The sequence below is a fragment of the Oenanthe melanoleuca genome, chromosome 2, assembly GCF_029582105.1.
Source record: "Oenanthe melanoleuca isolate GR-GAL-2019-014 chromosome 2, OMel1.0, whole genome shotgun sequence".
Taxonomy (NCBI): Eukaryota; Metazoa; Chordata; class Aves; order Passeriformes; family Muscicapidae; genus Oenanthe; species Oenanthe melanoleuca.
The window spans coordinates 88,170,472-88,181,815 of NC_079335.1; the positions used below are offsets into that span (position 1 = coordinate 88,170,472).

The 11,344-nt window shown below is 44.3% G+C and overlaps 1 protein-coding gene across 1 annotated transcript; it reads right to left on the bottom strand.

The window, feature by feature from the left end:
- Positions 1 to 5,867: 5,867 nt before the first annotated feature.
- NHLRC1 (NHL repeat containing E3 ubiquitin protein ligase 1) lies at positions 5,868 to 8,645 on the bottom strand. Its single transcript, XM_056483948.1, has one exon. It carries the CDS (start codon positions 8,570 to 8,572, stop codon positions 7,418 to 7,420), a length of 1,155 nt encoding a protein of 384 aa, XP_056339923.1. The 5' UTR covers positions 8,573 to 8,645; the 3' UTR covers positions 5,868 to 7,417.
- Positions 8,646 to 11,344: the final 2,699 nt, after the last annotated feature.

Here is an 11,344-nt window from a genome sequence, read left to right on the forward strand (position 1 = left end):
TGCAACCACTGGGTATCCTTTGTTGTCATGTTGCTTCAAGTTTTATCTTCTTTAACTCATGATAAAAGGCTTGCTCTTTGCAGGTGAAAATATAAATTGAGGAACAGATGGCCTGTGGAGGCTTCCAAGCTTCCTGCAGGTTGTCTACACCAGCATTTGATATGAAAACTCAGACCAGTTATAGCAGTCACCCACAAAATCCAATACAGGGTCATGGTCATTTGGACCAGCCAGCTGCTATTGCAGAGGACTGAAAAAAACTCCAGCAAACCAGTGACTTGCAAGTTAGTGACCTGATTTAATTTCTCCCACAGTCACTATTACAAATGGAGGAGCTGGGGTAGAGGGATTCCTAAAACTGCTAGTGCACATGTAGTTTGAATTGTACAGTCCTTCACCCTCTTCTCTCCTGTAATAAAGCTTGCATTGCCTGTCTCCCAAAGGTATTCCCTGAATGACTTAGGTCCTTTCCCACCATTCATATTGTGATCTGAGGTTTCCTCCCTTTAATCTGACAGGAAAGATGAAAGGCTGTTTTAGAAAAAAAACACATCAAAACCAAAACATGGACAGAACCTCTGGGGGAATTAACTGTTCTCAAATCAAAGTGGTGAGGACACACATGTACACCACAGTTTGACTGAACAGCAGTTAATGAGAAATACAGTTCTGGAACGGACTAAACCAGCTGGGAAGAATGGGTAAGGGTTGTGCAGAAGTCATAAATAGGAACAATGTGATTGAAATTCAGAAATCAAAACTCTAGCCTTATCATCAAGAACACTGACTTGAGGTTTAAGTCAAAAAAAAGGGTGAAAGTCCAACGCTTGATACAGATGTCTGATAATAATTCAGTTGCATGGCTTTTATTTCTCCAGTGAGAGAGATACAAGAAAGATTTACTTCTGCCTTCAAGGTACACTTTTCTAAGTGGTTTGGGTTTGTTTGTTTGTTTTTTATCTCAGTAACACTAACACAGTGTAAATATGTGAAATATAGTATCAGCTGCATTTTAATGGTAACACCATCCAAGTACTGAACAGGTTTATGAACATCACAAAATAAATTACAAAAAGATCTAATGCTGGGTCTGGGATAACTTCAATTTCACTTTGCCATACTAGGGAAGAAATGGTGCACTTTTCACTCTGTCTTTAAAAAGCAGCAATCCTTCTCGCAAAATAAAACTAAAAATGCCTAATTACCCTGCAGCCTTAGAAATCTTTTCACGCAGTCTTTTTGGGACTAGAACAGTGTAATCGCTACTACAGTGTAAACACCATAACTTTTCTAACCTGTTGGCTAGGACTAAAAACCTCCTCTGTAGGATCTGCAAGGCATGTTCAGGTATAAGGTCTCCCCTGAAGCTGGTCAAGAGTGGATCTTGCCCCAGCTGGCTGGTTACTGAGCAACTGCACATGCCAAAAGGGAAGTGTGGTATTGCTCCACTCAGTCTTAAGGACTGCTAGGAACAAAGCAAGGGTTCAGTAAATTATGAAAGAATAAATAAGAAAAGCTAAACTATTACAATAAGTTTCTTTCACAAAGGATTTCTGATGCTGAAAGTCATAATTGCTTATAATATATTCTAAACATGCACAGGACTTTCAGCACATAAAACCCCAAAGCAGCATTCCCTGAACTGTCATTGTAAAGTCTGCTGCAAAGACTTCTCCAGGCAAACCTCTGCACTAGCCTAAATCTCCCTGACTTCAAGCCCAGTCCTGCAGCATTTATTTATGTGGACAATTCCATTTGCAGTACTCATGACTGCACAGATAAACTACTCATGACAGAGCAAGCCTCAACTCAAACAAGTCAGTTCAAGTAATATTAGGAAAAGACTAATACACGTACTTTAAATACTTTTGGCTCCATAATGACATGCTGTAAGTTGAGGGGAAGTTGGCAGAAAACTCACTGAAGAGCCCTATTTCCTACCTAATGAAGGACAATGACAAATAAGGGAGCCAGGCACATCCTTTTCATATTAAAGTGATTATATATTTTTAATACTTAATCTGTCTGACTCTTTTTGCTAGATTTCTTATGAAGCATATTTTAATGACATCATATTTCTTCTCATGGTAGTGCCTTAGTCTGTGATAGTAAAAGGCACAATTGTTCTTTGTTTCGTACTTTTAGTACAGATCAGTAGTTCCTGAATACTGGTTAATACTGCTTAAATTCCACTCCCTATTATTCAGGAAATCATGCTAGGTGAGCATCAAATGTGTTTTACATTTCATCTATTTGTATTTGGAAAAATTCCCAGTAAGAGTTACCTCCTGTGATTATGTAGGTGTAGAGTTCTTTCAAGATAATTTTTTTTTGTACTAGAAGTTTTAAAAGCAAGCTTTGATAAAAAACATTTTATCTTTTTTTTCTTTGTTGGTTTTCTTAATTTCTCCAGTCTTCTCAAAATAAATTCTTTCTTTTTCTCAGTTATAATTTTAGATCTCTAATCCTATGTCTTGCTTAAAATTGGCCTATCCTTTATTCATTACAAAGCATATAATGATATTTAAAGTATTTAAAATTTTTTACGGAATCTTGTGACAAGCAATAGTTTCCTGATTTTAAAAACAATGTATTCCATGAAAGCAGGATTTGTTCTCTCTCCTTAACTCTCCACCCATATAGTGCTCACCTGTGAGCAAGGAATAAAAATTACCACATTAAGAGGGATCTTTAGAAAAATGTATTAATTCAATTACAGAGCATATTTCCCTAAAATGCCTAGTTCGCTCCAAATCTTTATTTCCCCCTACAGGTTTTTGCAAACTAATAGATAATAAAAGCTATAAGTAACTGATAGCTCTCCTAAAGGTTGCCATCTGGAAAGTGTCTAATTGTAGCTGGAAAACCTGTTCAAATGCAGTTTATTCCTTTGCCAGAGGTAAATACAAATCAAAAGGCAACAGCCCTTATCATCTTGTCCATTTTCCAGGCTGAAATGCTTCACCTCTTAAGAATGCATTCCCTTTACTGGAATGATGGGTGTGCTCTGTGCTCTGACTTGGTGGAGTTCACCCTCTGCTTAAGCCACAGACATCTTCCATTAATTATTGCTCCTTTTCAGAGTTGATCTCCTCTCTTCCTTTCTATCCTCAATGTGAAATTTGAGCATTTCAAAACTGATGCTACACACTTTTGCGGAGCACACTGGAAGCAATTATCTAGGAATACATTGTGGTTTGGAAAAGTATTAATTTCCATGATTTGTAGGGAACACCAAAGGAATTAGTAACAAGATCACCAGTATAGTGTCAAAACTTCTTCCAAAATCAGGAAGGCACCTCCCAGTCAAGAGGGTGATTAAACACAGACTCTCCCTGCTTTATTAAGGTAGCCTTTTAATGGGAACTCTGAGATCTAGCCTGAAGTCTGCCAAAGGCTTCCCTTGATTCTCAGCTCTCGTCTGCAGCTGCAGGGCCAAGACATGTATACTGTGTTTGCCCCACAGAGAGGTTGGAGTGCCAAGTTCAGGAATATCTGTAAATCTCTTGGAAAGCAGCAGTGAGAAAAAGGTGTAAGTGCAATGCATCATCTGCTCCCTGAGAACCTCTCCAGTATTAGAGATCTTTGAAGCTGTCCAGGAGAGTCAGACAGGTTCCTCAAAGGAGGCACTTTAGAGAAAGCCTGGATGTTTATGTAACAGTATCAAAGAAGTGCTTGCTGTTCTCTGAACGTCTGTCAGTTCTCCTGATATGCCTGAATGAAGAGCGAGGTTTAGAACTTGCGTGGAAAATATGTGTATTTTTGCTTTGCTCCTGTGGAGGCAAGCTGTGACTCACAGGTGACATGTAAACTGTAAGACGAGCCTCTGAGAAGAGTCAGGGGAAAAACCCCAAACACTGAAGAGAAAGAAAAAAAATTCCTCCTGTGCAGGGTGCAACAGCACTCTGACCCATGGTCCCAGGGAAGAAAGCTGCTTTTTGACCTCCATTATCCCTTCCAGAATTGAAAGGTCTCCTATATTCAAAGCTATCATCTTGATGGACTTGGTCTATAAAATTCGTAGTGGTTTGGGGGCTGGATATTACAGGAGATCCCCCCTTTCCCTGAAATCAGTCCATGCTAAAAAATGCTACAGTGATGTTACATCCATGCTTTGGGAAAATATAAAGATCAAACTGATGTGCACAGCAATGTGACTGGAGGGAATGGACAGCTGCTCAAATGGACAATGGCCAAAATGAAATAAATTTCACATTTTTTCCACCCTTTCTCCCTTATTCATCAATCTGAAAAAAATATTCTTTATCTAAAATTATTTTCTTCACAAGCAAAACAAAATGTATGTATGTATGTTACAGAACATAATCTCAATATGCATTTCTGAAACTCCTCTGATTCCTTTAATTCCTTAACACTGTAAACATACCCTGATATATTTATATGCAACCTGAGATCAGTGCTTAAAAATAAACCAAATAGGAATTGCAGTGTGTGTGTGTGTGCACAACAGACACAGGAATCTCTACTAGGGGCTGAAGACATGACACTAAAGAATATGGTACATTATATTTATTTGGTTTTAATCCAGTGGCTAGAGAATGAGGTGCAGAGAGTTATGAAAATGTGGTGGATTTTTAAAAAATAAACTCAATAGTAATTATCACTGAGGCAACTACACAATTCTAAATGGAATGGCCACCAGTCTTTTCCAAAGGTAAGCATCTAGCTATCCCCATTCCAAGCACAACCAGTCAGACCCCAAACCTAAGGAATCAGTTCAAGCATGGGCCCTCCAGTATTTGCCATCTCTCTCTCAGAACACAAGATTTTGTGTCAAAAGAAAGATTTCAGCTACTGCTGCATTTTCCCTTACACACTGAAGAACTCAAAATTTTTAACACTTGTTTTTATACAGTTCATTATGGCTTCTCAATTTAGGCACCTGCATCAAATTAATTAAGGCAGATTGCAATGGTTCTTTGGATGCAGTGTTGTACAACACTAAGCATCAAGCTGTAGTGTAAAAGACACAGTTGCATTGTTCACAGAACTCTACATTTGCTTTCACTAGGTAGGTAAAGCAAAGACTGCAGAAGATGGCACACAGGAAAAAAAATCTATTAGGTAGAATAAAGTCCCAAATTTTATTTTACTCACAAATGCAAGAATCAAGTGATTTCTAGTTACCAAAAGAGACAGGAACAGAATGGGCAACAATGGGAGTTTTTGTAGATTTTAAAACAGTATGAGTCAAATGTTTAAAAATCAGCATTTCAACTGCTGGAAAGTTGCCTACATGACAGTAGGTCCTAGGAAATTTGCCCATCCATGAATTTAGTAGCAAAAAACAAACTCCTGGTGCACACAAAGGTTTGAGAAGATGAAAGCTCACAGCCCACAGTTCAGAGGAAGTGTTACTGTGACAAAGTATTAATTATGTATGAATACAGCATTGATGGCATTGCATGCATTTTGACACACAGCAGTCCCTCAAAGGAAGTGTTATCTAATTGGTTCTATCAAGGGCAGGCGTTTCCTTGGCATCTAGAAAGGAATATATAATCCAGGGGTCTGCTTTTCTGAGTAAATTCCCTTCCTGATCTCCCAACTGGGCTCCTGCTCAGGGCCATACAGCTCATACTGTAGAACAGCCAAGGAGGATTTCTGGTTCTTCCAAAGGCACTTGCTGTTTGGCCAGGCAGTGGAGAAGGCTGAAAAATACCAGCTGTGCACATCCATATAATTTTCAATAGCAAAAAATGGCCCTACAGCAACTTCTGCAGGATATCGCCAAATGGAAGAGTAAACCATCTACAGGGCAACTGCAATACAGAAATGGTGTTGTAATAAGGAAACACGTGATAAAAAGATAAGAGGAATTATCACTAAATTATTAAAACAAGGAGTAAGCAAATCACACTTTATTGGCAGGTCACTGTTCTATGAACCTTTATAAATAGCTGCAATTATGAGACTTGTTTTGTTTAAATAAATATTGACATGAGACAGATTAACACATTGGGTGAATTAGAGGGCTAAACTGCTCCAATTTAATGCAAGTATTTGGTAAATCACTGGTGCTGTAACACATGCAATTACTAAATGCCCTGAAATCAGACCAAAAGCCAGATAAAAAAATTTACTGATTGCCTGAGAATTTAGATTAGTTAATATTAATGATTTCAATTTCTGAAAAAAATTACCCCAAAAGTTTTATGCCATTTTAACCTACTCATCCCTACCTCAGATAGTATTTGCATTTTTATCAGACTTCATTTTAGTGCTGAACCATCTAAGTAATCATTTTAGTAGCAGATAAATGCCTAAAAATGCAGCAGTGACTTCTAGTGGGGGTATTAAATCCTTCTCAAAATAAGTCATATGTAGCATAATTTCTACTATGCAATAAGGCAAAAGTGTCCACAGTGAAACTGTGAGAATATAAGTGAGAATAAAATATTACTGTAAAACAAGAGAATATAAACTGATCTAAATGTCCTCAGTGTTCACAATCTACAAAACTGCATTTGGAAGCTAGGAAAAAAATGAGGCTTACTTCTCACTAATATTTCAATTTGCAGTTGAATCCTGGGGTTTGGAGTGCAAAAGCACCATACTAATGACAAACCAGGGGCAGGCAGTGCTGAAAACCTCCCACATATAGCTGTGTTAGCAGCACAGCCAACTCAAACTCACATATGCAGGAGTATCTGTGGTCTAAACGTGAATATTTCAAGAGGCTTTTAGGTAAAGCAGCCCACGCTGTGTAACCACACACCAGATTACCTCTAGGTAAAGACACAGACTTGGGCATTTTAGAGGAAGACAAAGTGCTCCAGTACAACCTTAATAAAGGTGTGAATAAACTAGCAAAGTGTGCTCCCAGAGGTGCATTTTCCTGGTACGTAAAAAATAGACTTTGAACGTGATTTCACTTCTCATAACTCACTCATCAGTGGTAGCTCCTCCATCACAACGATTTTAGCTGGATTTATGCAACCTTGAATGGAGGCTTCCAATTCTCCTATCATTCTGTCAAGGCAATCTCCTCCCTTGTGCACAATTCCTGGAAACAGTTCTGTCAGGAGTGTATCTATACTTAATTAAGAATAGTGAAAACTGCGTGCTGGGAAATGACGCATTACTTTCACAGGTGCTGGCCTTTGATTACGCGCCAAAAAGAACCAAAACCACTTGGTTGTCAAGGCATGGAACAGTTTTAAAATGCCAAATTATTTGTTTGGCTGATTTGTTGTTGGCTACAGGCAGCAACAGCCAGGTTCCCTCCCACAGGCAGGCAAGATACAAGTTTTGCAGGAAGCACGGCGTGTTGGTCGGAGGGTGATTTCACTCAAAGCCCCAAAACCGCCTCCTCCGTCCCCTCCTACAAACACAACTCCGCACGCTTTATGGCCAGGAGCAGCTTGAGCCTGCAGCAGTAAGCATCTAAGCCCACTCAGGTAGAGCTATATACTTTCACTGAATGATCACCGCTGTCTAAAACGACGAGGGAATTGTCTGCCGTGTAAGTCAGTCCGACAGGATAAGCAAGCCCGTGACTAATTAGAGGATTAAAGATGGGAAATTCCTCAGGTTTCCCTAAGCATATGACAGCCTGGCTACAAACATCCGTTACTATAACACGACCTTCCTTGTCAAAGGCCACGGCGGTAGCGTATATTCTGGAGGGGAACACGAGGTTCAGACCGAAGCTGTCCATCTGGCCGATGAGATCCATCTCCGCACTGAATATCTTCACGCGGGTGCTGCCCTTGCTCTCTCCTAGAGCTTTCAGGTGCTCTATTACCACGACAGCACCCGAGGTCCGGCAGACCGCGACCGCCCTGGGGCTGACCAGCCGGGACCGGATCACCTGGCACTTCTTCAATTCCCCCCTTGGGAAATCGGCCGCCAAGCGGTACAGCGCTCCTGCCTCCGAGTCCGTCACGATCACTTCGCTCTCGGGGGTGGCATCCAGGCCCCAGGGCAGGCAGAAGCCTTCCCGGACAGCCAGCACCCCCCTCCCATCAAAATCGAAGGCCTTCACGGAGCAGTCCCCGCCGTCGGTGACCACCACGTGCCCGTCCGGCGTCACCGCCACATCCAGCGGATACTTAATGTCGTTGCTCGCGGGCCCCCGCTCCCCGAACCGCCCCAGGCAGAACCCGCCGGGCCCGAAGACGTGGATCCGCTTCTCGCCGTCGTGTGCCACGGCCAGGCGGCCCGAGCCGGGGCAGGCCGCCACGCCGGTGGGGTTCACCAGCCACCCCCAGCCCCCCAGGCACCGCCGCAGCCCGAGCCCCGCGGGGGCCGCCGCCGCCCCGCCGCCGCTCCTGCCCAGCGCCGAGGCCAGGCGGCCGCCGGGGCCCAGCAGCTCCAGCAGCTGCAGCAGCGGGCGGCAGGCGCTGGTCTCGGCGGGGCCGCAGAGCCGCCGGCAGAAGGGACACTCCAGCCGCCGGCGCTCGGCGCCGGCCAGGGCCCCCACGCAGCCCCGGCAGAGGACGTGCCCGCAGGGCAGGTTGAGCGGCCGCCGCTGCCCGTCGGGGCCGTACGGCTCGAAGCACACCCGGCACTCCAGCAGGCTCAGCTCCGCCTCGTCCTCCGCCGCCATCCCCGCTGAGGAGCAGCGACCGGAGCCCCCGCAGCGGGCCCGCGGCCCCCGGGCCCAGCGGGGCGGGCGCCGAGCGCGGCTGAGGCGGCCGCGCGCCCCCTGCGGGCCCGCGGCGGAGGAGCAGCGCCCGGCCGCGCTTCCCGCCGGGATCCGCGGTGTCCGTGTCCCGGTCCCGGTGCCTGTCCCTGTAGCCACCACAGCACCCGTATATCCAACAGTGTTCGTATATCCACCAGAACATTCATTTATCCACCAGATTCTTACAGACATCCAGTTACCAAGTTACCCCTACTAGCTCTCTTTATGCTCCTACCAGAGTAAGGAATTAAGCCAGAATTTCACAGAATCATGGAATTACTGAATGGTTTCAACTGGAAGGGAGCTTGATGATTATCTAGTTCCAATCCCCCTCCCATGGTCAAAGCCCCATCCAATCTGGTTTTAAACACTTCCAGGGATGGGGCATCCATAGCTTCTCTGGGCAAACCTGTTCCAGTCTCATCAACCTTGCACTTCTTCTTAATATATCACCTAAACTTACCCTCCGTCAGATATCCCCTTGTCCTGTCACTACATGTAAAAGGTCTCTTTCCAGTTCTCCTGCAGGCCCTTCAGGTACTGGAAGGCTGCTCTAAGGTCTTCTCCCGGCTGAACAATCCCAACTCTCTCAGCCTGTCTTCATAGGAAATGCACTCCATCCCAATGAGCACCTTGATTTCACTGGATTTTCCTGCTGTTCTGGCAAAATTTAGAAAATATCTACCCTCATCACTAGTAGACAAGTTTCTCAGACAGGCACATACATGCATGGACAGCATGTGCTCCTTCTTCTAGGTGTATTTAGAGGGTATTCTCAGAGTACACACAGATCTTACACATCCTGGAATGGCTTTTGGCACGTGGCATTGCTCTTGCCAGGCTATCACATGCCTGGGAGTCCTGTGCCGGACAGCAGAGAGCATATGGCAGCCTCGTGCCAAGCTCCTGGCCTTTTGCAGCTATCACATATCTCTGGAAGTCTCAGAGAAACTTCAGCAGCTCTCATGTTGCATCCAGAAAAAAAACTTGAAAGGAAGGAGATGCTTTAACCTGGTAGCTGCAGTACTGGCCAGGAGTGAAAACAAAACCAGCAGCTCCCAGCTTGCACTGGCCCACAGCTACATCCCTTCTTCTCTCTGTCAACCCAGCCTTGAAACACGAGTATCTATAAGCAATACTGAGTGTTCCAATGAGCTGTGGGTGTGGGGACTGCTGTGCTAAAACCAGCAGACTCATTTGCAGCTCTAGGACTATGGCACTCTAGAAAGCCCCATGGCTTTTACTCGCCTTCTATTCTTGATGAATTATGATACACTACATTGCAATCATAACTTTCCCTTCAAAATAAGCTGTAAAGGGGAGAAGTTGCTGTGCTCTGTCACCCTCAAAGTAGAGAAGATTTTTCTCATATTCAGACGGAACTTCCTGTGTTTCAGTTTGCCTCTTTTTCTGTCCCTGGGCACCACTGAAAAGTCTAATTCCATCCTCCTGTCAACTGCCCTTAAAGGTATTTGTAAGCATTGATGGTCCCTTCTCAGTTGCCTCCTCTCCAGGATAAACAATCCTAGATCTCAGCCTTTCCTCATAAGCAAGATGCTCCAGTCCCCCAGCCATCTTTATAGCCCTCTGCTGGACCTTCTCCATGTTGAGGTCTCTCTCATACTGAGGAGCCCAGAACTGGACACAGCATTCCAGATGTGGCCTCACCAGGGCTGAGTAGAAGGGCAGGATCACCTCCCTAGGCCTGCTGATCACACTCTTCTTAATGCACCCCAGAATATCACTGACCTTTTTGGCCACAAGGGCACACTGCTGGCTAACTTGTTGACCACCAGGACTCCCAGGTCCTTCTCTGCAGAGCTGCTTTCCAGCAGGTCAGCCTCCAGCCTGTGCTGGTGCCCTGGGTTTTTCTTCCCCAGGTGCAGGACCCTGCACTTGTCTTCTTTAAACTTCATCAGGTTCCTCTGCCTGGCTCCTGTGCCTGTCCAGGTGTTGCAGCATGGCAGCACAGCATTTTGGTGTGTCAGCCACTCCCCCTAGTTTTGTATCATCATCAAATTTATTGCAGGTACACTCTGTCCCTCTGTGCCTCTGAAGGTACATTCTGTCATTCAGGTCACTGATTAATAAGATGAACAAGACTGGACCCAGTACTGACCCCTGGGAACACTGCTTGCTAAAGCCTGAACTAGACTGATGACAACACTGAGCTCCACCACTCAGCCAGTTCTCAATCTACCTCATTGTCCACTAACCCAGCTAATTTCCCTTGGTGAATCCATGCTGACTACTCCTGATAACCTTCTTTTCCTCCACTTGCTTACAGATGACATCCAGGATGGGTTGTTCCAAGGATGGAGGTGAAATTGACTGGCCTATAGTTTCCTAGGTCCTCCTTCTTGCACTTTTCAAGACTGGAAAAACATTGGTTTTCCTCCAGTCCTCAGGCTGCTGGTTGATGAGGCCAAGTTACAGAGTGCCAGGCAGACAGCATCAACCAGCAATAGCTGAAAAGGAACAGGAACTTTTCTTTCTCACAGCTCTCAAGATCTGAATTGATATGGAAGAAAAAGGTATGGTAATGGCTGGTTGTGCATGGAGTTTAAGAAAAGCTGTTCACAATCTCAAGGCAGTAAAGGCAGTGTAGGACAGCTGACTTGGTAAGCAAAATGGACAAAACCCTTGCTTTAAGAATGCCCCATTTTAAAATGTGAGATATAAGTAAAAGCAAGG

Excerpts from the sequence above, each read along its gene's own strand:
- NHLRC1 (XM_056483948.1), bottom strand. The coding sequence starts at position 8,572 with ATGGCGGCGGAGGACGAGGCGGAGCTGAGCCTGCTGGAGTGCCGGGTG.